Genomic DNA, 27774 nt, shown 5'->3' on the forward strand with positions numbered 1-27774 from the left:
CGTTATCATGACAAGACAATTCATGGAGGAAGGAAAATGGGTTGGAACACATATGGTAGGTTATACAACATAATAACCGCCAGCTCACCGCTATTCTTGAAAAGAAAATTGTCCAATCATTGCCCGGTTCTAACATATGGGGAAAAACTCGAAGGTCAACAAAGAAGCTTTGTAAGAAGCCATAAGTACCACACAACGACCGATGGAAGGAAAAGTCATAGACGTCACGTTAAGAGATAATACGAAAACACTGCGGATTAGAGAGCAAGCTCGATAGTCAATATTCCTGTGGGCAATAACAGACAGAAACGGAGTCTTAGTGGTCATGTCACGCAGATGACATTAAACCGGTGTTCCATTCGAATTATAGAGCTGGTGCCAAGAAACGGGAAGCGTGGTCAGGGTCAGCAAACAACTAAGTTATGTGATGAAATTCTTAAAAAATTGCAGGCATAAGGTTGTTTCAAGTGGCACAAGACAGGGTTAATTAAAGAACGCTGGTAGAGGACTTCGCTTTATAGTGGACATAAATATGTGCTGCTGCTGAAGTTGATGAAGACAAGGCAGGACGACTAGATGCGCACCACCCTCAGAAGGCAAAGCGAAGCAGGAGGAAGAACGTGTGAGCGAGACATACAGATGCAACAAGAATTGAGTAAGCCAGGTGGTTAAAAGGAAAAGGGCAGTGATAAGAAAGAGTATTTGTTACGGGTGCCAAACAACGCGCACAACTCCATTATGATAACAGAAAAAAAAAATATGTGATATGAAAATAGAGCTTCCGATAGGTGCGAGCCAAACAGTTTTGGTTTTCATTCCAGTGATTTACGCGATAATTAACAGCTTGTGCAAGTCTGAGCTGAAATTTCGTAGTATCATATTATATATTATTATTATTATTATTATTATTATTATTATTATTATTATTATTATTATTATTATTATTATTATTATTATTATTATTATGTTACATTTTCGCTAAATCTTCGAAGCACGAGCGTTCGGAAAACTGTATTCCTGCACGACAGCGCTAAACTGGGCTAGTTGGCGACCAGCCAGCAACACATAAATAGGGCTGTGCTTTATTGTCATCCGTCTCTCTCGTACAGCACGACTCCAAGTCAAAATCACTTCATAGTCAGTGCATCTGTCATATTCGTGCCACTTGTCCCGCTGTCCTCGCTGTTCACGATTGGAAGCAATATTTCTCTTGTTGCACATCTCTCAACCTGATCCACATTTCCTCAGTTTGAGTGTCTTTGGACTTGCATACGGAATCAGGGCTTGTCAGTGCAATCAGTACAAATACAGGTGCTTACAAAGCGTCCGGGGTGCTTGGCTGCACTCGAATAAGAGCAATATGCTTCCAGTGCTCGAGAGAAGAAAAACATGTTTTCACTGTTTTATAGAGTTCCTCGACCCCAAGCCACCTTCAGCAATTTTACGAGTGCAGTGAACGGCCTCGAAATAACAGCGCATGCTTCCTTGCGTATACATTTGTCACTACGCTTCCCTCTCCCGTCGCGCTGGCTATAAACACGGCCGATATCATCTGCAGATTCCGCAGCTGTCGCGTATAGGGATAATTACCGCAGCCACCCTGGCATTTTTCCCGCGCACTTTCCGTTCACGGCAGCACAGTAAATATCGTTGCTACTTTCCGCGGCTCACATACCCCGGCCTTGTGTGCAGTTTAAGCGAAAAGACTCGCATCTTGGGACAGGTTCTGGGAACATCATAACACCAGCGTGTTGTTAACAAAAGGCGTCTGTGCGGTGTCGTGGGCAGGCGTGCCTTGGAATACACGATGACGAAAGTGTTCAAGATTGCCAATCAACAATTAGTAAGTATCATTTGTCTTTCTCCGCGAACCGGCCTCTTTTTAGCAAACTAAACCAGTGACTTTCAATTTACCGATGCATTGCTAGTGAGTCAAGTGAATAAGATTCTACATAACGGTAAATGGCACGTTATTTACGCAGGCTATCTGACTGGTGCGCCGTGCGGCACTGTGTCCCTTGCGAGAATGCTTAGCTAACTCTACATAAGCGTTCTTTTAGTGCGGCATGAATAACACAGCGCAGCATCTGGACTAGCGTTAAACAACAATAAGACATATTGTTTGCTGGCGTTTGTTTTGTGTAGTCCCCAACTAGTTCACTCTGTGAGCATATAATTAACCCCTGTAGAATTTATAACGAAAATAGCATAATTGTTTTCGAACAAATACGAAGACAGAAATACTCAACGGCGCGGTACTTAAGTATTCCCTTCACCATAATATGTCGGCGCTAACTACCCTCAAGTATCATCATTTTCGTAACTCGAGAAGGTGACTTAAATATAAGAAGTATGAAGCAATCTGCCTGTGGTCATTTTCGGAGCTGCAGCAATGGAAACAGCGGTCACTGATAAGTTAACTGCAAAGTCGTTAACACACTGAGGCTCCTCCTTTCCCCACGTGCATGTGTCAGTCGCCAGAGAATATGACGACCCTTTCGAGTACGCTTTTAGTGCGCTGATGCAATCAGAGTAACACAGTGCGGTTTCTGTCCGAATTTAATGCCGCCATAGGCTAATAAGACATTTTGCTATGCCACAAAAAAAGCCTGATGGTACTGGTATCCTCTGCAAGAGCAATATTAACGATGATTCTCTTGCTTTGAGTATTGTGAAGGATTAATTCAGTGCAACTACTGATGCGGTTTCGGAAATTAAGGCCTGTGTTATGTAAGCATTCTTTGGCTCGACTGATATCATTCATCAATCGCGGCCAGTGAACGTGGTGCTAACGTGGGAAGTTAGAACACCGCTCCGACCACTGGTGAAGCCTGAGAAGGAATGGAATTAGAATAAAATCACTATGCATTATTACGCCCATTTTATTATCTCAAACTGTTTCTTCATTAGACCACCCCGATAACAAGCGCCGTGAGAAGGAGATTATCGGTGATTGCCAGCTGCACACAGGACTTATGTAAGAGAAGGTCTGCAAATACCGGATCCTATTTTAAAAAGAAAACCGATCCCTCGGATTCTGACGATGTTGTACATCCGGTTTTGCCGATCAACCATTCCCGGCACTCTTAGTGCGAGCCAAGGATGAAGAGCAAAAATGTGTGCACCACCCGCTGATTAGAGACTATTGTAAGGTGCCATTATTGTTTATATTCTTCAGACTTTCTTCTCCAGTGCAGTGGAGTCATTGAACTTCTACATTGTATGAACCACTTTTTTTTTTTCCTCACCGTGTTGCTGTGCAAACGTTGCTTATAGGAGAAGGCTATTTTAAACCCTGTATGTTGTAGGTTAGACGTATTCAAGAGTTAAGGAGTAGCCGGCGCCTTACTTGGGCATCAACATCTCCTCTTATCATATCAATAAAAAAAGAGCAAAAATAACTGAAAATCATAACAATCGTAATATAAAGATGTGCCGGCAGAGATTCACCGTAAATTGACCCTAACCCTTTGATTGTGTCTTGTAGTAGCGTAAGCTAAAACCCCCCTCGCCCCACCCATATTACTAATATTTATTCTTTTTTTTTCTCTCATGTGGTGCTGCGACCTGCCGGGATACCGATGGCTAAGCAGAATGCCCCACCCACTAAATCTAAACAAGCGCTGAACCTCGAAGAAGTGGCAAGGCTTGAACTCGGCGAAACACCTGAAACCAAAGCAGAGTCCTTGTTACGGCTACGCCAACTCTTAGCAGGTACATTTCTGCTTTCTAACTTGACACTTAACAATGCGCCCTTGAGGTCGGTCTAATCACTAAAGCAAATTGCTTGATATCGTGGTGGCGCGACCACATCGGCAACTCTCAAGGGCTCGAGAAGGGCACCATAAGACATTCTAACTCAGCAGAAATTCGTAGAAAGCAGCTTACTGCAGTAAACGTATGGCTGCATATATTAAAGAACGCTTACACCTCGCGACTGGCTGTTTCAACACCATGGCCTCTTGTGTGTTAAAGTGTGCAAAAACATTTATGTCAATCTAACTCTACTCTGGGAACTCCCCCGCTTCCGTTGACGGGTTTTCAGTTCTAGAATCACGGGGCTGGCTCGTAGAATGCAGTGTTAACACTGCCAACTCAAACTATTATAGCTCTTAGAAACTCACTCAAAAAGCCAGTATGCGCCGTTAACCGCTTCGTTCAGTCACCATCACTGTCCACATTGTGCGCTTTCGTTATCTCCTTTCTCGCCGGTATACTCTTGTTTCAACGCGTCAGTATTGGATCCTATAGGGGGCGTAATCTATGGTGGCTCTCCAATTTAGGGGAGGCATCTCCGCAAAACAGGAACGACTATAGATAGTGCAATGTGGAACAGAAGTAACCCCGCGTTTTAATGTCATAGGTCACCGTTGACGTATATCAGCCAATATAGAGTCCCTTGGCAATCAGGCCAAAGTACCTGCAAGTCATGGGATCATGCCTGCTAGCAGGAATAAAAATGTGCTTCAAAGCACATCAGCAATATCACTGTACTCTAGCGCGAAAAGAGTGCTGTAGCATGACAGGAACCACACAGGTTGTATAAACCACATCGATGCACCTATATGAAATCCCGTTTCCAGCGAACGCTAACAAAAATAGTTCTCGAGATATTGCAGCAGAGAACAGGGGACTTTTTCACCACAGCATTATACCTTGGCCATGCACTTTCGAATTGTGCCATAATAACCAATCAGTTTTCTTTGAATAATTTCGTCATCGTCATCAGCCTATTTTTATGTATACTGCAGGACGAAGGCCTTTCCAAGCGATCTCCAGAGACCCCTGTCTTGCGCTAGCTGATTTGAACTTGCGTCTGCAAGTTTCCTAATTTCATCACCCCACCTAACTTTCTGCCGTCCTCGACTGCGCTGCCTTCCCTTGCCACCCATTATGTAACTCTAGTAGTCCACCGCTTATCTGCCCTGAGCATTCCATTGCCTTCCGAGATGCACTTTTTTCTCTTGATGTCAACTAGAATATCGGCTGTTTTAATTTAATAATGTGATAACGTCTATTACGCATGACCGTGTTAACTAAACATGTATTTGTATTCAAACATGTAAATAATCTATTGACGTGTTAACAGATTTCGGACACAGAGGCCAGGCATGTTTTCTTTATTTCTCTTTCTTTTAGTGCGAGTTTCGTGGCTATCACCACATTCACGGCGATGGTGTCCAAAGCCCCGCAAAATATATACGCAGGTGCTTCGTATAACAATGCTTTCATTTGCCTGAAAAAGCTCTTCCATAAAAAAAAATCCGCTAACTTATGAAGTTCTTCAGTAAGCCTGATGATGATGCTAGCCTCGAGATTCCAAACTCTACTAACCTTGAGCAATCACTGCCTCCATTTGTGCTATTGTAAATGTACATTAGAATTTGTAACAGAGCCCTTATTTGGCAAGTTTCAGTTCTTATTCTTTTCAGCAATAAGAAGCACCAACTGACTAGAAGACGTGTTTCCAATTACGTTAGATTTCCGTGTTCCCGAAAAAAATTATGGTTCCAAATGTGTTTTTTTCTGCACATCTTGAGGAAATCAATTTCTGATTTACATGAAGCACCCCGTATAGTAATATCGTGTAATTAAATTCAACAGCTTCTTGTTTTCGTCTTCATTTATTGTGTTAAAGCGTGATAAAATTGCTGGGAGTAACCTGGGACTGACAAGTTAACAAAGTGCAAATAATTTGAGCTCCCATACCTTTTTTATGTTAGACCACTTTCACGTACCAAGAATAAATCTTGCCCTTTAGGGAATCCTTTAGCGTACTCTGAGTGGCATGTCATGAGTTTTCTATTGTAGGCAACAGTAATACTTTGGTGTAGGATTCCTTTTAACACTGCACCAAGAAATGTTGGTCTGGAACTTAGTTCAGATCAACTAGCTATTATATTAGATCATCCGTCCAGAGCATGACCTGATGCTTCAAACCCGCCAAAACTAGCAATCAGAACATGTTGATAAACAGTGTAATTAAGACCAATTACCCTGCATGTGCTCATAATTTCAGGGGAGCCATCGTTGAAGATTCCTTCGAGCGATGACTTTCTTGTCATGTTTCTGCGGGCCCGAAAATACAGAGTAGAAGAGGCCTTCCAAGTGATAAAAAACTACTTCCGCATGCGACGAGATGTACCGGAGTTTTTTAACGACCTTGTCCCGCAGAAAGTTCCCTTCAGGACAATTTGCCATCGCTACAAACTCCTGATGATATCGCCTGAACCAGGCGAGTGTGGCAGGAATATGGGAATCTTCAATATAGGTGAGTTCCCTGAACAGCAAATCTCTCCTCCAAGCATTTCCTCCCTGTTAGACACAAGGGAAGATGTTGCCACAAAGTTAGCATGCTTTTTTTATTATTTCACTCAAAGCAAAACCAGCGGCGTTAGATAAGCCTCGCCTGCACACAAGTTTACAATTCTTTTCTTGTAGAAACCATGAGAGGAGAGAAACGCTATAGCACGAGAGACTTTGTGTCCAAAACTACTAAAGTGAACACTGCTTCTTTCAAGTTCGCCTATTGCTCCGTAATATGCAAATACATTAGTGCACAAGAGAAATGTGCAGTTGAAAATTCCAAAATAATGCCTGCCAGATGGACCTCCGAATTAAAAGTAGTCTGGGGAGAAGTACATTAGTCAGCAGTCAAGGTCAGCTTGCTGAATAATAAATACAAAACAAAGCGCAATGTCTACAGAAATATTACAGCAACAAATACCAATACATGCAGGTTGGTCAAATAAAGCAATCATAACTAGGAGCCCAAAGATATAAACCGTTAAATTATTTAGTAAATAAATTTGGAGAGGTGCTCTTTGGCAGCTTATTTCTGAGTTATAAACAGCATAAATGACAACTCGTAAAAAATGACATGGCTTGAGTTAGCAGCTTTTATTTTCATGACACCAATGTGCTGCCACGTCTGGGGTGGGGCGCAACAGATCAAGCAACTGGTATCCCACATATTATTATTAATTTCCTGGGGTTTCCCAGAGAGACTGCTTAAGGGTGGAGTCTGCTTCTAAACTTTACTTTTTCATGGCCCCGCTTGGCTAGAATTGCCCTTTTTTCCAACATTTTTGCAAGGTAAGATATGGCCGCTGAAGCAGAATGAGTGCGAAATTGTCGTTCCTTGAATATACAACGCCGCCGAGCCAGCAGTGCAATATTGCGGGCAATTTTCAAGATGTTGAGAAGGCTAAAGAAAGCTTAAGTAAAAAAGAAGTTCCTGCAGGCAACAAATGCCGACGTAAAAAGAGTAGTTTGTGCAAACTCCCTGAAAGAAATTACGCCACACCCTGAAATCACTACTTTTCAAAAGTGGGTCAAGAGGGCGGAATATTTTTATTCAGAAAATTAGTGCATTTCACGCTTTAAATGTGTAAAGCGTTCGTCAAATATTTGATAAAGTTTGCCAGTTAGCCAGGGGTAGCGGCAGCAGCATCGTCTGTAGCGGCAGCAGCATCGGCGTCGCATGAGAATTACGTAGACGCTCGCGTCTACACGAGGCACGAGCGGCTGGCACGCACCGGCACGGGCTAGCGTTCCGAAAGAGATAAAAAAAATGCTACGCTAAGAGATCGGGTGTCGGTTTTTCCTCTCCCGCGAGAGCCCTGAGACTTTACCTGTCTACGTGGTCGCTCGTCGCCACACCATATTTATTCTTGCTTTACATTCTCATCTACATTGAGCAGAAAGACAGGTTGCGCATCTCCGGCTGCCCTAAGTCAAGCGAAAAAAAGTGTGACAATCCGGCACGAACGACCTCACGTAATAAGTGAGTACAAGCCCATTTAAGTAATGCAGGAAGTAAAGTAAGTAAAGCAAGAGAGCCAAAGGCAGACGAATTGGCAATGCGGCATGAGGCTGTTAGTTGCCTGACCTGAAGCTTTCCTGAAGCAGCACTGCCGAAAATTCGATAGTACGTCACAAGTTCCACACCAGATCAATCACAAGCCAAGCCGTACTAGGCTCCCAGTGCCGTTTGAATTGAGTGTCCGCCATTACTTACAGCGAAATCACTCGTGTCGGTTTCCCCTTCGGGCGAGTCTATGCATGTCACTGCTTTTCAGTTAATGATGTGCACTGTGAATATGCTTTTTGACAGCCTCGCGGTTTCATTTTTGCACCTTTATTAGTCTTATATCCTACTGTTTTCCCTGCTGGCGATTCCTTGATCAGAAATCAACACCAGACGACAGATTGGTGCATGTGTGTGTGTGTGCGTGTGTGTGTGTGATGTCGGGGGTTCGTCTGGTCCAGTCGATCCGTCAGGTCCCGTCTGGTCGGGCTCGGCCGAAGCGACCTTTATTCATATAAACACTTTGTTTTTATCGGTGTCTGTCGTTTTATTGCTTAACGTTCTGTAGAATATCAATGCGTCATTCTATTGCAAGTGCGATCTATGTGAACGCCCTTTCCACTCTCCCTCTAGGTGCTTGGAGCCCTGATATCTGCAGCCTTGTGGACTTTACCAGAGCAGTGCTTCTGTTGACCAGCAGCTGGCTCCTTGAAGATTCCCCCTCAATATGTGGGGCCGTGTGCGTCATGAACATGAAGGGACTAAACATCTATCATCTGACGCAGCTCACACCGTCGTACCTGATGAAAGTTGCTAACATTATGCAGGTGCAGAGGGACAGCTCCGTTCTTATAACATGCCTTTATTGTCACTAAGGGGACTGTAAACTTCCCCGCAATTTCTTTTCTTACTCTTATCACATATATCATAAGAAGCCAACAAACAATGACACCAAGGACAACATAGGGGAAATTACTTTTGCTTACTAATTCAATTAAAGAATGATAAATTAATGGCAAATGAAAACGGATGAAGAAACAACGGTCCGCAGGTGGGGAAACGAACCCACGTCTTCGCAATACGCGTGCGATGCTCTCACCATTGAGCTACCGCGGAGCCGTTTTTCCGTCCACTTTCTGGGGTATTTATGTTTTACAACTAGAACTAATCATGGGAGTGTTAGCCAGCGCCACGACTCACAAACCTAGGGGCGGATGTGGAACATCCTTTCTGCCACAGGAGTCACGAGCACGTGATCTTTTTGGGTGATCACGTGCTCGTGAGAAAACATAATTCTGTTAGGAGCAAACTCCAACACAAACCCCTTTTCCAGCATTTCTACTATACCAACCACGGCGCGCTCGGGTACTTTACTTTCAAAATGCTATCCAGATGGTGCTCCCATCCTCGGCAGGTAAACTTGATACTTCGCCTGCCTAATGAGTTTTGGACACGCGCGTACGTAGGGGCAATAGCAAACAATTAATAAAAATAATTTAAAATGTGCTAGGCCCTTCACATTTTAATATAAGACGACTTATATTGCTCCTGGAAAAACGTCTTCCCAGCAATGCATTTCTGTTTAAAAGTGAGGCCGACATTAAGGGGATCGGTGTAAGCTTGGTCTTTGTAAGCTGGCTTTCCCATGTTCTGGTGTTGCAGTGAAGCCCACTGAACGAAAAAAATGGGATGCCAACGGGGCCCGATAACGCCATCGCATTCCAAACTTAAGGGCTAAGCTTACGGGTCCTCCAATTCTTTGCGAGGCATCTACAAAACAAATTCGAACTGTGGACCTACATATTGTCCGTCGGAAGTGTTACCCCTCGATCACTTCTTTCTCTTTTTTCGTCATTGCCCGTTTTACGCACGCACGCACGCACGCACGCACGCACACACACACACACACACACACACACACACACACACACACACACACACACACACACACACACACACACACACACATCATTAAAGCATGATCTCACACAACACGTGCGCCAACAGATATAGAAAACGTATAGCTGTTTTCTTAGTCATGTTATAGTGATCGAAATGTTGTCCAAGGTTCTAACCTTTACACGCATTATGGAGTGCATTCTTGCTTCTTACACCTGCAAGTAGGTATTTGCGCTTGCTCTGAAGTACATCCGGGCAGGTCGTACACGTGGTGACAGTAGTAACCAGCCATACGGGAGTGCCATCAGCTATGAAAGCCAATGAGCATTATTCATTCGAAAGGAACCTCATTTTCTCATTTTCGATCGCTGGATATCTAATGCCGTGGGGATCTCGCGGGAATTCTTTTTTTAAGCTTCCTTTGTAATACTTTCCAACAATGTAAGAAAACATGGTATATTGTTCTCTGATGTTTGCAGAGCACTCTTCCGACGCAACCGCCGTGAATATTACAGCACCTTAATGTGCAGTAGCGCCTTCAGCTGATCTAATAGGCTGACGCCATATTCGTCTGCGCTTCAGTTTATCTATATATTAGCAAAACGGTGAAACAATTTAAACGAAGCTTGCAGTAAGATGTCAGAGGCAGGAAGGGGAGAAGAGGACGAAGTAGTTGTGTCTTTCCACTTGACGACCTAGGCGTGCAAACTCTACAATAATAGCTGCTGTGTTCTTAGCAGTAGAAGATTGCTCCGCATATTTGCCTGGGAATGTTTACTCTGATACTATATGAAGCAGTGCAAGACTTCCTGCGCATAATATTGCGCTGGCCCCGATGCTTGACCAGAAACAACATGCGCCCGAAGAACTATGATTGGCTGACGCGTTATGATTTGCTAAGGATTGGCAGCTGATTTATAAAACAACACCGAGCGGAAACACCTCAAACTAAGCGTGTGGTAAAAAGAGAAAGGAATGGTAGGAAATAAACGAAAAGGCTATGTATTTCGACTTCACCACCTGAGACACCACGTAGATGAAGTAGCTGCTAGGCTTGACATTCGTAGCCTATTGTGACCATACGATGTGCTCGAATAATTATTTGGCCCAAACTGCTGGGAAATATATTGTATACTTATTGCTTATTACTTGCCTGAAATATTGAAGTTGAAATTCTACAAGGTGTACACTCCCACTAAACAACCTTTCAGCACCTTGTAATTAATTAAAGGGTGCACCAAGGGTGTTCTGCTAACGGACGCGCCCATGTTGGAAATCTTCAAGGAATGTAAGGGCGCGTAAAGAGTACCTCGACATCGAAATCACCTTCGAGGATGTAATTTTACTGTGTGTGTAGGTTGAGGAGCCTTCTCGAAAAACTTTTGTTTTGAGTTTGCCATACGAGTGGAAGCATCACGAAAAGCTCTCCAATATAGCTGCTTTATTGCGATAGCAATTATTTGGACACTGCAAGCGCATTTCTGCCGTTGTCGTCGCCGTGAGATTTCGTATAAAATCCAATGGCAAGTGCGCGAGGGTGAGCCCGCGATCACGGCTCAATCTCGCGCACGCAAGGGAGGGAAGCAGGGAGGAAGCGCGCCGTCTTCTGTGGCGCGCAAGGCTCTGGGGGAAGGGTAGGGAGAGGGGCGTGCGTTCTACTCCGGGTGGCCCGAGTGGCCACGCGTGCCCGCCGGGCTGCAAGGCTCTGGGGGAAAGGGGGGAGAGGGGGTTCAACTCTGGGTGGCTCGGGCGGCTGCTGTTTCTTGAAAGTCGTCTGTGACGGGGACACAGTCCGCCCTGCGCTGTGTTTTCACGGCTTCGCGTTGATACGAGCAGCAACAGGACGGTCAATTCGCTGCTGCTGCTGCCTCGTTTCCTCACTCCGACGTTTTGACAGCCAGTTTCCGTGGTCATCGAGTGAGATATGTTCATGTGTGCTTGTGGGCGCATGGCACCATTCTTGCCAATTTAGTTGGTATGTCTATGTTTACAAATTTATACGGCCGATAGAACAACTATCCTTACTTCGTATAGATGTCCACTAATTTGCTATCGCAATCGATGCTTCGCCTTGCGGGCGTGACTGCGACTTTTTTTTACAATCAAGCTTTAAAAAAAACACCGCCATTACTGCTCACCGAAACTGTCTTCTGGCCTAACGCGTGGCTTCTCGGCATGACCTTCAAGAATGCAGCGGCGACCCGTGCAAGCTCGAAGGCCCCACTGCGGCGTAGAGTAGATACCGCGGCGGCTGGGGGTGCCGCGACGAGCCTTCTCCCCGTTGAGACGCGCGCGCTTTGTTTGGTCTCCGGGGTTCTCCAGGCGTGGCGGCGCGAGCCGGACCGAGCGCCCGCGGCGAGCTGGGACTTAATTCACATCACCACCACTAGGTGTACGCATCTTCTTCTCAGATGCTGCTTTAAAGGCGGCTAACAAAAAAAGCGCAATTACGAGCTCTGCGGCTGTGCCGAGATTGTTTCAGTCGCATTATACTATTCACTTATACCAAATTAAGCCAAAGTGGAAATTTGTTGCAGTTGGCCTTTAAATGCACTATTTCTTCATAGATGAGGTCTTTTATCGAAGATCAAGGAGCTAATGTATGTCATGTTCACTCGCAACCCACCATTAATGATCGCTCAATAGTAATCCCGGTAACATAAATGCATTATCCGCACGTGCAGGTCAACAAATTACTTGACGCCAGCATTCGGTCTTGTTTGGTTTGCTTTGTAGCAATCCTTTTTTGCCATCAGTACTATATGAAACTGATCATTTCCTAAATTAAATTTCCACAGGACTGCTATCCCGTACGGATGAAGGCTGTCTACATAATAAACCACCCGAAAATCTTTGAAGTCATCTTTGCTGCGATCAAGCCGTTCCTGCGCAGTAAGCTGCTAAGCAGAGTGAGTACAGTCCATCTTTTGTTCCAACTACGTTAATTCTGCCGCCTGGGCACGCGTGCGTACATGCAAGTGTGTCTGAGACTTGCCGCAAGCTCCCTTGGAGTCAGCTTCGCCGTCCATGTTCCGAAGTTCACCCCTTCGATGGCGTTGAAATGTCCGCACATGTTTAACCGTTCATCCATGTTACATAGTTCTGCATCTACATACGCCTACATTTACATAGCTTATCGTCAACTACGGCAAATGGGAAGTCTTAACTAAGAAAAACACACCTTTCCCACTGACGTCGTAAGCAGATGATGATGATGATTATGATGAATGATCTCTAATGGCATCACATTTCAAACGGGGCAGTGACGAATAATCATGTAGCCCGCTTGAGCTATAACCCCGTTTTAAAGCGAAGCGTTCTATGGCTCATTGATTCGTCCGTGAGCGCCGAAAAGGCACTGCAGGAAAGCCAACTTACACAATGTAACTATCTGTACATCTGCGCACACGATGGAACAATGGCGCATGAAATACGTATCGCAGAACACCACAGTTTACATTCGTAGTTGTACCGATAAGAACAATGGGAACTCCTACCCAGACGAACTGTATATATCTGCATTGCATTACGCACGTCACGCAATGCATTCCCGGCCGTCACCATGGGTAGGCCGCGGCTGCAGCGCCCGGCAGAAGAGGCTGCTGTACGCGAACGTAAGCGCGAGCGCGATCGTGCCCGTAAGCCCGATCCCGTGTATCTTCAACGGCAGAGCCTCTGACCATCTACCACAGTGATTTCCAGGCAAAACTTTGCAAGTGTATAGTCGACCGTGAAAGTGTGTGTGGAATCAACGGCTACATGATCTAAAATAAAGGCTATGAAACCTAATGAAATGTGTCTTCATTCAACGTCAACGTTCAAAAATACAATCCAAATCACTTATGCATCGCATCGGGTCGCTCAGCATTTCTTTGACTTAGTTTGCATGTGAGAAAGCTTCGCGTTCAACCATCTTTCTATAAGAAAGTGACTTTGATTTCTTTCTACATCTATTAGAGTTTTCGTTGTGCATTCAACGCCTTTTTGATACGTGAGCGCGTACACCACCCCCTCCTCCTCTCCCCGCAGCGCTTGTGGGGAATCGCTCAGCATACACATAGCGCTGAAGAAGCAGCTAAGCTAGCCCAGAAGAATACTGCACCATCAAGAAAAGGCGGTGTGAATGCGACACTTCAAAACTTGAACTATAGAATAAACACCAGTCTGGGAAAAATTCATATCATTTTAAAACGCAGCTCTTAGGCGCCCGTTCCTGCGCTAACGGTTGGCGTGCATCGGCGTCCCTCGTAACCGAGCGAATGAGCGCAGCGAAAGATCAAAGCGAACGCGGTGTGCAGCGGGAGATGAAAAAAGAGTGAGGCGGAAAGCGTGAGGCGGAAAGCGGAGGTGGAGCGGCAGAGAGATGGCCTGCGCACGCAGACCGTAGTGGGCGATGGAAGGTGGGGAGGCCTACGCTCGTCCGCGACGTCAGCTGCTGATGTCAGTCCGCGGTATCAGCGTGTGTGACGGGGAACACTGCTCCTTCAAGTGGTGATGGCGAGCGGCTACGAGTAAGGCTCGATGTGACACACTCCCTTGGGTGTGGTCGCCGCTGACACTGGTGGCACGATTACCCCGCGACGAAGGGCCGCTCTCGCCGTTGGCGAAACTAAAGCTTGCGAATAAAATCGTAGTGCCGCGCAATATGGTCTGCGCGGCGACGATGGCTACCATATGGCGTCAGAGTAGCGCGCGTCGTCTGTATGGAAACAAAGCGCAGCGTTAGCGGAGGTCTGTCTGCGACAGCTGCTGGCAATCGCGCCCACGTGTCACCCACGCGCTGCCTCTCGCGATCCCCCAATTAGCGAGGCAGTCACGCGAAACTTCGCTCCGTTTCGTATGTGCCGAACGAGACAGATTGTCCGCGCATGCTACGCTACTGACAGCGTTCTCTTCCTAATATAAACCGTGTACCTATATATATATATATAATCATAATACAATATTTGACACGTGAAATGAAGACACGTACAAAGCTAGCTGCGCTCAAATTTTGCATTAGAGACTATCGTAAGGAATTAAGATAGAGAGGTTTACCTGAGCTGGTGCACTTTAGCGTGCAGCTCTGCAGGGGAAGAGGGAACCGGGATCCAAAGGCGTGATGAGGGATGATGATGACGAAGAAGAGGGATGAAAAATGGTGAAAGAAAGTTCATTATGCAGATTATCAAAGAAGTTCGAAAATGTCATTCAGAAATGTCATCCGACTTTCAGAGCTCGCCGTCTATGATGTTGTGACTGAAATCTGTGGATAAAAATTCCTTGTTCCCCTTCACATTAGCGCAAGGGCCGCATAGTTTTCGATCAAGTTTTCTAAAATGTTCAGGCTTGGTACTTGGAGTCTGTTTGCGCTACCGGCGTAGTACTGCGTGCTTGCGCTTAGTTCGAACATAATTTTTTATCACCTGAAATAGCACCATTCGTCCACTTTAGGTTTATTTCGCGAAGAGGCGGAAATTACCTGCATCATAAAACTCAGTGATCCAGTACCTGAATAAAAAATGTAATGGCATGAGCGTTGTGTGGACGTACTCCCTAAAGTGCAGCAGAAAAGAGCGCCTCTTTCACTCTACCATCTGCGACAAACACGGGCTTTTCAACTGACCAAATGTGCGCATATCACGTTGCTGTGCATACAGCTAGTGGTCCGAGAGTTACAGACAGTACACTTCAAATTACAAACCCTGGCGGTTATCCTTTTGTCTCATATCACGCACCATTGATGTGATACACCTGCAACGTCCGTGACACCGATCCTTGTCAGGACAGCGTTATAAGACGCCCAATAGCGGCAAGGGCACGGTTGCTGCAGCACAGTTGCCACCACGTAATCTTAAAGCACCATCTGGGGAAACTTAGCGAAACAATAAACCTTCCTATCGATTTCATTGAATCGCGGCGAAACGGCCGAATTTGTTTTTGAATTACTTACATTACTGAGGTATCAAAGACGATCAGTAGTGAAGTCACGTCTGCTTAGCAAGGCTTATGCCACATTCGAGATACCCCTCCTTAAAGTGTTTTACGACAGTTATGAGCATCATTTCGTTTCAACTTTTCTCCAAATCATCCCCCTAGCTGTTGACGACAGTCTTATCCCCAGAACGCCAACACATTTTAGCAGATATTGGGGCCGGATACATCGAAATTGATGCCTTAACCGTTTCAGACGGCACTTTATCCTGTTGATTGAAAACTTCCTTTCGCCACATTTCTTGCATCTTCAGAACCATAGGAAGTGTAGAGCTGCAAAAACGATGAAGAATTTTCAATTCTTTAGCGCGTTTTGTCAAGTGTACAGAATCTGGACTCCACGCGATAACTGAATACACGAACATCAAATATGAGAACATCAACTATTTCGTGCACTGAAAAGCTTGAAAGGCACTTATCCAGCCGTATGAAAATTATGCCTGGTGCATGACATTGTGAAACAAAATGAAAGGAGGGAACCCACTACATGCAACAACATACTGACACTAAGCTGAAACGCCCACCCATCTACCTTCCCACTCATCTTACTAAAACATTTTACACATGTTATCCAAAATTGCAGCACAATTCCCATCATAAGTGTTTTAACATATATGCAACTCATTTTAAATATCATTACTTTCATGAGTGTTTTTGCTGCTGATGCACTATTCTGGTGTACACAATTGTGTACATAGCGTCTGAAAGGGTTAGGATTTATGGTAAGAAAAGGTGAATTCAGTAAAGGCGGGCTTCAATTTCGCAAGAGGAAGTATGCCAACGAGAGAATAATTTGAAAGTATTTAGCGAATGTTTTCCTTATCTAGACAACATTTCTCACAGAGGCAATTCCCGCCCCTTCCAAAAGTCTGAATACAGCGGCTCTATAAGTGACATGCTATTTTTTCTCCCTCTATGAATTAAAAGAAAAAAGGTAAAGCAAATGGTATGGCTGAAGAAATATAGAGAGTGTAATCTAGAGGGACGCACGAAATGAAGCCACGACAACAAGATTGTACCTTGTTCTGAATGTTTCTGGTCCAACTTTCTTCGTCCCTAGGTCCACTTCGTTGGCCACGAAGATTCTGAGTTTTGGGACAACTTTCCTCGCGACCTCGTACCATCGGAACTCGGCGGGAGACGTGAGCACTTCGATTACGATCGTCAAGAGCAGTTTGTGCACAGCAAAAGTGACTTCTTCGAAACCTTGTGCGCCTGCGGATACAAAAAGAATAAAACCTGACAAGAGATCGATAATTCGCTGCCAGACATTGAACTGAGCTGCAATCATTCCCATAAATATCAATGAACTAACCCGAAAGGTTGTATGCTATGTCTGAAAATACTCGTTCACAGAAAACTGCGCCAGTGTGGCTTCGTCTCTTGCACCCGCTAAGAAGATCGCGGAATTACAACCCGGACTTCACCTTGAGCACTCTATGGCTCATCCACACATGGCTTCTCAAGACCTTTGTGTTTTGCAAAATTGGTTTCTTCTGATGGGGCAATCATCAGTGGACAACCGCCTCTGCTTCTTCCCATCTGTTCTTCCCCTTGAACCTTTTTCCTTCCTTTTTTCCTAACTAGCTTTCCTTCTTCCCTTCTTGCTTACTTTCTCCCTTTCTTTTTCTTTCTTTCTTTTTTTTGCGCTACTCCCCAAAGTGAGATGAGTACGCATGACTCATAAGCAGGGCCTTCACGCTCTCTCAATGTACGCTTCCGCTGTTTCCCAGCAATGTTTGGACAGAGTCAAATAAAAGTCGTGCATATGATATCACACTAGCTATTAAGAGCTGTTGATGCAATTAGTCATTCGTCTAACTTGAGAAATTTGCGTATCGATATTATCACTGAATGTTGTCAGCTCAGCCTTCGCCGACATGGTTTACTTTTTCGAAGATGAAAACACAAAGTGCGAAATGGTTTCTTATCGAGATAAAAGAAGTACACTGAGTTTATAAAAGCAATCATCTCAATATTCGAACAAAACATGACGAATTGCACATGCTCGAATAACACGAATACTTCATTTCGCTTTGCACCTGAAAAGAAGTATGCGCTTTCTGACTCATTAATACTGTGTTGCTGCAAAGTATCCATCACGTTACCGCGAGCCCACGTTTCTATCCAGTATCACATGTTTTAGCCATAAAATAATTCAAAAGCTATGGTGCATTCAGCAGGTCGTTTTCGAGCGCTGAGAGTGGACGCACGTTAAATTCAGCTGTTTGAAATCGAGCGCTCCGAACGCATTCGCACCGCGCTCCAGCTCCGAGCGCTCGGGGGCGATCGCTCACCTTCAAGCTGGGAACACGACCGGAATCAAGCAGATTGTAGTCACGTAGCTTCTCGAGGTTTCGTTATCGGTGTGCTCGCTTTTACGACGGAAGCGGGGGACGGCGGGTGTGTGGCTTTACGACTGCGCGCCGTGCGCGTTGTTTGTCCGTAATATTTGTTTATAACAGAAGATAGATAGATAGATAGATAGATAGATAGATAGATAGATAGATAGATAGATAGATAGACAGACAGACAGACAGACAGACAGACAGACAGACAGACAGACAGACAGACAGACAGACAGACAGACAGACAGACAGACAGACAGACAGACAGACAGACAGACAGACAGACAGACAGACAGACAGACAGACAGACAGACAGACAGACAGACAGACAGACAGACAGACAGACAGACAGACAGACAGACAGACAGACAGACAGACAGACAGACAGACAGACAGACAGACAGACAGACAGACAGACAGACAGACAGACAGACAGACAGACAGACAGACAGACAGACAGACAGACAGACAGACAGACAGACAGACAGACAGACAGACAGACAGACAGACAGACAGACAGACAGACAGACAGACAGACAGACAGACAGACAGACAGACAGACAGACAGACAGACAGACAGACAGACAGACAGACAGACAGACAGACAGACAGACAGACAGACAGACAGACAGACAGACAGACAGACAGACAGACAGACAGACAGACAGACAGACAGACAGACAGACAGACAGACAGACAGACAGACAGACAGACAGACAGACAGACAGACAGACAGACAGACAGACAGACAGACAGACAGACAGACAGACAGACAGACAGACAGACAGACAGACAGACAGACAGACAGACAGACAGACAGACAGACAGACAGACAGACAGACAGACAGACAGACAGACAGACAGACAGACAGACAGACAGACAGACAGACAGACAGACAGACAGACAGACAGACAGACAGACAGACGGACGGACGGACGGACGGACGGACGGACGGACGGACGGACGGACGGACGGACAGACAGACAGACAGACAGACAGACAGACAGACAGACAGACAGACAGACAGACAGACAGACAGACAGACAGACAGACAGACAGACAGACACAGACAGACAGACAGACAGACAGACTGATTTATTTATTTATTTATTTATTTATTTATTTATTTATTTATTTATTTATTTATTTACAATACGTTACAGGGCCCAGAGGCAATTTAGTGAAGAGGACAAACAAGGATATAATAAGAAATGAAAAACATACAGGGCAAAAAGGGAAAGGGAAAGCGTTGCACAGGGCTAGTACTAAAAAGCAGCAAGAAACATAAGAGCAATGTACACAAAATAATTGAAGTATATAAATACAGCACAAATGTCTCACACATCACTAAAAAGAAAGAAAGCAGGGGTTTAGAAAAACACAATAGCCAACAAGCGCGATATTATATACAAGACAAGGTTTAACATCACGATGTCACTTGAAAGTATTCGCGCAGTTAGGTCGTGGAATGACTGATGGTTGCATATGGATGTAATATTATCGGGAAGATCAATTGAAGGCTTGTGTTCTTCCGTGTATGCGCTTGGTGCTGTACTGATTATGTAAACGGCGCGAAATGCGGGAGGGCGCTTCGAGAGGCAACGGAGATTGCATGGTGCAGTGGCGATATTTATGAAATAAGCATAAAGAGCGATTGAAAGAAGTATATATAAGGGTTCAAGAGAGATATCAAGTTTGATCTGTGTTACGCTCGAAAGGGGACTGTAGTTACGTGTAATGAAGCGAGCGGCTCTATTTTGTACGGATTTGGATGCTGCATATTCTAGCTGTGGCCGCTCAAGTGTTAGATAGGCCAGTTTTTGCACATTGTTAGAGGAATTCCGCAGGTTCCGACGCAGATACCCCATAGTGTCCTTCAAGCTTTCGCACAAATGGCGTTGACATGCGTGGCCCATGAAAGATGAATACCTAAATACTTGTATGATGATGCCTGAGACAATACCGTGCTATCTATGAGATATGAGAATTTAGAACTGGTACGCTTGCGGCTCAAAGAGATAACCTTGCTTTATTCGAGTAAAGCGTCATTTGCCATTTATTACACCAACTAGAAATGAGGTTAAGGGCACTTTGGAGGGCGAGATGGTTATCCATGGAATTAATGAAGCGGCAAATGATGCAGTGATCAGTAAAGACTTGTAGACGAGAAGATATGTTAGCGGGCAGGTCGTTAATGTATATGAGAAGCAATAAAGGGCCAAGAATGCTGCCTTGAGGTATACCTGAAGTTACGTCACAGAGTGATGAAGTAAAATTGCTAACTGTTGCAAACTGCTGGCGGAAACAAAGTTTCGAATCCATGACAGTGTAAAACAATGTAGGCAAAGAGCAAATAATTTCGAAAACAAACGGGAATGTGCAACGCAGTCAAAAGCTTTAGCAAAATCTGAAAAGATGCAGTCAGTTTGTAGGTTAGCGTCCATGTTGAAATGCAAATCAGTCGTGAATTCTAGCAGTTGAGTGTCACTAGAAAATCCTTTTCGGAAACCTTGCTGTTCAGGAAAAAGGAAGGAATTATGTTCGAGGTGACTGTAAATGTTAGAAGCGATAATGTGTTCCAGTAATTTACAGCAAATGCATGTCAATGAAATTGGACGGTAGTTTTCGGGTGAATTTCCGTTTCCGCTTTTAAACACAGAGAATCCGCCACGGTGGCTTATTCAGCTAAGGCGTTGCGCTGCTTAGCACGAGATCGCGCTGCTTAGCACGAGAATCCCGGCCGCGGCGGCAGCATTTCGATGGAGGCGAAATGCGAAAACGTCCGTGTGCTTGCGTTGTAGTGCGCCTTAGAGAACCTCATGTGGTCAAAATTAATCCGGAGCCCTCCAGTACGGCGTGGCTCATATTCAGAAGTGGTTTTGGCACGTAAAACCCCAGGGAGAAGAAGATGAAACACAGGGATGATCTTGGCGATTTTCCAGTCTGTGGGGTATATGGTAGGGACTGGAAAAAAAGGCAAAGAATATGAGCTGAAATTGATGCAGTGCTTTTTAATGTTTTAGAGTTAATGTTGCCAACACCAGCACTTGCAGAAATCTTTAGGTTATCAATGAGTTGACTGATACCTTCAACCGTGACATTAATATGTGCCATATATTGCCTATCATGATCAGGTACAACGGCTATGTTGGAATGATCTTCCCTTGCGTTGCATTATGAATTCTAGGAAACGCAGTTTGCTGTGGATCTGCTGGGCGCTCGCCGAGCTGCGTCGTGGCGTGACGCCGGAAGCGTCTGCAAGCGCTGCTTTTTTGCGTTCGATGTGCGTGTGCCGCCACCTGCGAACCAGGGGTGATGCGCTACATGTAAACGCTGGCGCATCGCATTACTCGTGATGCGCTAGGAAATGTGATGCGATGCTGTCGCATTCATGTAAACGCGGCTCATAAGATTTTAAGCATACACTGTATTTTTCCCAAGCTGATGATGTGGACACGAGCTTGGCCGTTTTGTAGAGAGAGAGAGAGAGAATGACCTTTTTGTAGAGACGTTCTTTTTTTTCGATGACGACGGAGAACTTTTGTGAACCATGGTTTAGATTTGTCATTTGAGATAGAAATCAAGGTAACATATTTGTATACTAGATTAATTATCATGTTCTTAAAAAGCACCCAGTTGTGTTCAACAGACCTATCTGAAAATGAGGGCAAGAACGTTTGAATGAAAATTTAAGTCTATTATTCATTTCTTTATAATCAACTCTATTATAATCGCGAATTTTCCTGGCTGTAGCACCTTGAAAAGCTAATGGAACATTAAGCTCTAATTGAATAAGCTTGTGATGATAATTGTGATAAGCTTGTACAGTAAGCTTGTACGCTGACATACATGCGTACACTGGGTGGTTGCGGTACGTCGGGTACTCGAATCGGCTGGCGAAGCTGTTGCGTCTGCGACCAATTCATGAGGCGAAAGGCATCAGACGGGCCTGCTACGACGGACAAACTTTAATACCGGGCGATCCAACGATTGTACCACGTGTTGCTGAGTGGAAGGAACAAATCAGGTGCTTCCATCATGCCAGGAAGTCTTTGGAGTTGAGTTTTCCGCGTGTCCCGGAGCTGGGGGGCGGTACCTGCTTCTGGATCACCTTTGTGGGACAAGGTCCATGATGGTAGGTCCACCAAGTGGCTTTCCGTTTCCATTTCCTTCGCGCTGTGCAGTATGCAATCATGCGATAGAATAAATATTTCACGGAATTGAGAATTAACCTGCTCTGGTAACTATTGTACTTGCATGAAGTAGAACTAGAGGACCACCTCATAGTGCTTTATCTTTTCGGCTTGCCTGTCGAAAGAAAGTGCATGTACATACAATCTCCGCAAGGCGGCAGTATTTCGATATTTGCTCTAGGACTACGAAGTGCATACTTTAACTGTACTCCTAAAGGAAACTTCGCTACGGTTCTCTTCAGCAGCCTGTCTAGTGCTCTGAACCTATACGGCTTCTAGCATTGATAAGTTGCTCGTGATTTTACGAGTATACATTATAAATATGCATTGCGATACAATCTACGTACATTGTAAATAGCGCATATGGATGATATTACTGTTTCAATCATTACTTCGCATTTCATTTTTTCTCGCTGTTGCGATATCCGTTTAAAAGTTGAAAGCTAATACAAAGCGAATACAAAGTATTGTTATCAAGGGGAGCTATTTTGTGCGAGCTAAACTAGAATTGTGCAATTGTGCAAAATCCATTACAGGCAACCTATAAAAATTTTAAATGTGTTCGCTGAAACACCCTGTCTATATACCGGGTGTTTTTTTTTTTTTCTTTTAGCTGCACCAATTTTCAGAAAAGTGCCTGTGGCAGACAGCCTACAAAATATGCACAAAAATCATAACTAAATTAGATCATTACCAATGCCATAACATTATATATCAATCGATAGGTGACATGAGAGGAATATAAATACCGATAAATCAGCATGATAGTCAATAAATAAATTATAATGTTGGCATCACAAAGCGGAAAATGGGTCGAAAAACCCTTAAAGTGGCCAAGAAATTGGAATTAATGATAGTAATGTGTGTAAGTATGGTTATGGTGGTAATGATAAGGAGAAAAATGGGTATACAAAGAGGTGAATGAGCTAAATTAAGAGTGTATTGATAGTGAATTAAAGGGGTTTAGTTGGGTGATAGGAGTCACACGAAAGGTAATAATGAGACAGACTGAGCTAAGATTATGAAGAGTGAGTGAGAGTTAATTAAGAGTAAATGAAGGTTATTCAAGTGGTGATACGGTGAATCAAGAATGATGAAAATTGGAAATTTGGAGCAACAGATCAAACCAAGCGTGATGGAAGTAAAACCGAGATGATAGAGGGAATGAAGGTGAACCAAGCAGTGATGGGGTAAATGAAGAGTGTATAAAGTGTGACTTAACAGTGAATCAAAGGGTTATGGAGTGGGTGAGTGACTTGCAAAATATATATGCGAGTTTTGAGGGTTCAAGTGAGAGTGACTCAGTAAAAAAAAAGCGCTGAGTGACAGTGAAATAAGCATGATTTGGTGAAATAAGCATGACTTGCAACATTGACTTTGCAAAATATGAGTTCGGAGTGAAGATGACTCAACAAAAAGGTGGTCGTCGTGTCATTGAGTTAGCGGCTCTCGGGCTTTCACCTTAAAGTCGTCTTAGTTGTAGCATAAAGGAGCCCTAGTAATTTTTATTTCGTAATCACGTTTCATGTCAGGAGCTAATATCAGCACTAGCATTGGTTGCGCAAAGAGAGAACTTGTTTGATCCAAGTGTTCATCATGTGGGCTTTTCATTTAACTCTATGCAGTGGAATTTAGCTTTTACGAATGCAACAAATGTTATTCAGCGCCGTTCAGCAGTTATCTTACGACAGACAGACAGACAGACAGACAGACAGACAGACAGACAGACAGACAGACAGACAGACAGACAGACAGACAGACAGACAGACAGACAGACAGACAGACAGACAGACAGACAGACAGACGGACGGACGGACGGACGGACGGACAGACGGACGGACGGACGGACGGACGGACGGACGGACGGACGGACGGACGGACGGACGGACGGACGGACGGACGGACAGGACAGGACAGGACAGACAGACAGACAGACAGACGGACGGACGGACGGACGGACGGACGGACGGACGGACGGACGGACGGACGGACGGACGGACGGACGGACGGACAGACAGACAGACAGACAGACAGACAGACAGACAGACAGACAGACAGACAGACAGACAGACAGACAGACAGACAGACAGACAGATAGATAGATAGATAGATAGATAGATAGATAGATAGATAGATAGATAGATAGATAGATAGATAGATAGATAGATAGATAGATAGATAGATAGATAGATAGAAACCCAATTAGTGAAAAACAAGAGAGGGTTTGCGTAGTAGACTGCCGGAGTCCTCTTGTCCAGGGCCCCGCTGGCTATAGCCGCTTGCCGCACCTGATCCAGGAGAGCCAGCAGCTCCTCCAGGTCCTAGCTGGACAGTTGTGCCTCCCACTGCCGGGGCTTTAGGATTTTCTGCATGCTTAGCTGTGTGTTAAGTGTCTGTGGTTTTTTTGTGCAGCCCTATGGTACACGATGTGCAAGTGGGACTACCCTCGCACCACGGGAATTTAACCTTAGGGTACCCGTCAGGAAACATTAGCGTTTTGTCTTGTCAGGTGCGAGAAAACACCCGTTTGTGTTTTTCTAGGATCTATCGCATCCTGCCCGCTTAGCTATCCGTGGGGAGGTGCGTATTTTGGACGGTCGAGACGCTGATGGCAAACCATATAACAGAAGAAGCGGTGACGCGTTTGCCCTTCTAGCGAGCGGCTGAATGCAAGGATCCGAGACGCTTTCTCTGGCTCCTATCTAAAGTGAGCAATTGTGTCAATCAGAGTCAGTGCACGGTAGAAGCCAGCCGAATGAAACATTAGTATAGTGCAGACATTGCCCAGTCAACTCTAGCTATGCCGTGGGTTATTCCACTTACGGATGGAATGTGGTCGTTGCTTCACGTACCCCTATGGAGCAACGACTGCATTCTTTTCGTCAGAAGATTTACCCCACAAGACGGCTGGTAGAGCGAATAGAAAACACTGGATAACCTCTTGAAGTCCTTCCGGAAAGCTAAGCTCTGAGATTTGTTTTCGCACTTACAAAACACTGCCACAGGGCAGAGCATTGGCGATCGCAGTCCATAGTAGCTCATTTACTCCATAAAGTCCTGTATGGAGAAAACAAAGAACACGAGCGGCGCCATCAAAGACCGATTTCTTAGAAGTATTCTGTATTTCTGTCGTGTTTGTGAGTTTCCGTCGAAAAAGGGGCAAACGATACGCAAACATGGTTTATTCCTTCTTGGAAGAACCTAGCTCCTAAAAAGCAACGTAATGACAGGCCGCTCATTACAGTGGGGAATGCTCGCACCGGTATTGTGGCAGGCGCTTTTATAAACACATGCATTCGGCAAGAGCAGTTGGCGATGCCCATTAAACACCATGCCCATTGGCCAACCACACTGTAGCAATAATTCTGATGCTTACACGCCGGCATCGATCTATGTAACAGTACACGCGACTGTAGCCGGTCGGACATATGTAACAGCACACGCCACTGTAGCCGGTCGGACATATACGAAGCCCCAAAGCCATGCATTTCAAAAGAAAAGATTCAAGCAGGAGACACGCGTACAATTCGGCGTCCGATCCGAAGTGCAGGCGCCGCATGCTCCGGCATGCGGCATACGTCGATTTGGTGCACACGGGACGTGCATCCGAACGAGCGCGCCGCGCGTAAGCTCCGCCCAGATCCTGCGCCCCAGCTTGTACTTCATATCGCAAGACATCCTCGTCGAGAAATACAAAATTAACAACTTTGCGCAATGCGGCTTCGCTTTACGTGAACACTGTCACTAATATTATGCCTTTGCGAGCAACAAAACACTTCGCAACGGTGTGTAGTCCACTGACTGTTCAGCTTACAGCCAGGGATAGGGCTATTAGGCCTATCTCGGCGGTCGCCGCGGCTGACGGCTCTTGCGATACAGCTCGAGCTCGCCGAAGCGCGCTTATTTTTGCCAGCACGATAATCAGTGTACGCTTAGGTTGCCCGCAATTAACTACAACTGCATTACTCGACGCCGTCGATGCGAAGAGCAAGCGTGCAAGCTAAGCGAACAGCCTCGCTCAGACGGTCGGTGTGTGCGGTCTACCTGCGAAGTGCTCTCGCATCGCGGCTCACGGCCGACTCTCGCCAGTAGCTGAGCGCTAATGCACTAGGCTATGCTTTGCAGAAGAGGAACACGATCGAGATAACTTTACCGAACTGGTAACTATCTCGTGTCATAAACGAATTGTAGTATTGCTATAGTAGCCGGCAAAAAAAAAAAAAAAAAAAGCGGCGAGAAACCGGCCCGCTGGCGCCTCCTCTGTGGCGGCAACGTCAGAAAACGTCACATGCCAGCGCGCTGTCATTGGCTGCGGCTAAACGACGGTGCGGTTGTTGAACGCGTCAGACGGTGAAAATCTGTCCAGTTTGTCGCACACCAGGCATTCGGTCCGGCGCTTCGGTATGGCAAAATGCCTCGGTTCTGGCTGCCGTTCTGGCGCTTCGGGTGCCGGATCGGACGCCGAATCGGACCGTGTGTCTCCCGCTTCAGAGCTTTTTTCCTGTCAAGAAAATGGGGGTAAGCGAAGCTTGTGGTAAGACAACACTGTCGCAGGCGTTCCGCTTCGTTTGCCCTAAACTCAGGGTCGGCGGCTCTTCGCTTATGCTTGGCCTCAACACGCGCTCCCGCAACTCGGGGTCTGCGGCTCTTCGCTGACGTTTCGCCTGGGATTCGGAAGCCCTCATGCTTGAATCAGACGACCAAGCTTCGCTTACCCCCATTTTCTCGACAGGGGAAGGGCTGGTGATTTTGTGTTTTTGAGTACCACGTGTGACAAAGGTAGTTCAAGGGCGCGTTACAAGGCCCCAAGCCCACAGGAGTATGAGTCCATTGAGCTTAGACCCTTTGTGCACAATCACCACGATCGGCCCACTTTTCAGCGGGACACCACCAACACTACCACCACCACCCCCACCGCCGCCGACACTTGTGAGCCTATAAAGCTTCCATTAAAGAAATCTGTCTAGTTCACCTGGCAAGTATACCTACGCTTACTGGTAAATATCCACTTCAGCGCGTTCCTCTCCTCTTGTCAACCAGTCAGGTAAAAAATTAAGCGATGATTAAGATACTCCCTCATACGAAATTAGAGCGCAGCTGTATATGTGCTTTCATTTCGCGATATATTGGCTGGTGCGGACAATCTGTCTCGTGCGGAACGTTGCAAACGGAGCGAAGTGTGGCGCGTCCGCCTCGCTAATCTGGAGATCGCGAGATCCAGTGCGTGGGTGACGCGTAGGCCTGGAATAAAATCAGAATGGAATAGTTTTACGTTATACGACCCCAAGAGTGCTACCGAGTGCGTAGAGAATAGTGGCCTCGGTGCACACGCAAACCGTGCGCACGAAACACATTGCTGTGTCGGCGCCAAAGTTAGGCACTTGCAACATCATCACAGCTTCGCGTCAAAACACCGTAACCAAAGATGCACGCCGATTGTCGCGTCTCCTGTGGGCAGCTCGTTCACTAATAGACGCCCCCTGGCGCCTTCAGTCATTTTCCTGACGCCCCAAGAGTAGTTCACGGCATCGCGCGCGCCACAGCGCAAGC

At 45.5% G+C, this 27774-nt stretch overlaps 3 protein-coding genes across 3 annotated transcripts in view; all 3 read left to right on the top strand.

Annotated features, from left to right (window-relative positions):
• LOC119450581 (alpha-tocopherol transfer protein-like) overlaps positions 1 to 16958 on the top strand; it is a 28118-nt gene extending 11160 nt beyond the window's left edge. Inside the window, exons 2-6 of the mRNA XM_037714086.2 lie at positions 3594 to 3714; positions 6020 to 6271; positions 8444 to 8637; positions 12508 to 12618; positions 16743 to 16958. Coding sequence (XP_037570014.1) covers positions 3594 to 3714; positions 6020 to 6271; positions 8444 to 8637; positions 12508 to 12618; positions 16743 to 16925 — 861 coding nt within the window. The 3' untranslated portion in view covers positions 16926 to 16958. The remainder of the gene's footprint in view (positions 1 to 3593; positions 3715 to 6019; positions 6272 to 8443; positions 8638 to 12507; positions 12619 to 16742) is intronic.
• LOC119450583 (alpha-tocopherol transfer protein-like) overlaps positions 1653 to 27774 on the top strand; it is a 134257-nt gene continuing 108135 nt past the window's right edge. The window contains exon 1 of the mRNA XM_037714088.2: positions 1653 to 1843. Within this exon, the coding sequence (XP_037570016.2) occupies positions 1808 to 1843 (36 nt within the window). The 5' untranslated portion in view covers positions 1653 to 1807. The remainder of the gene's footprint in view (positions 1844 to 27774) is intronic.
• LOC119450582 (alpha-tocopherol transfer protein-like) overlaps positions 1686 to 27774 on the top strand; it is a 104145-nt gene continuing 78056 nt past the window's right edge. Inside the window, exon 1 of the mRNA XM_049665996.1 lies at positions 1686 to 1723. The gene's annotated coding sequence lies outside the window, so the exon portion shown is untranslated. The remainder of the gene's footprint in view (positions 1724 to 27774) is intronic.

The sequence above is a fragment of the Dermacentor silvarum genome, chromosome 4 (genome assembly GCF_013339745.2).
Source record: "Dermacentor silvarum isolate Dsil-2018 chromosome 4, BIME_Dsil_1.4, whole genome shotgun sequence".
NCBI classification, from domain to species: domain Eukaryota; kingdom Metazoa; phylum Arthropoda; class Arachnida; order Ixodida; family Ixodidae; genus Dermacentor; species Dermacentor silvarum.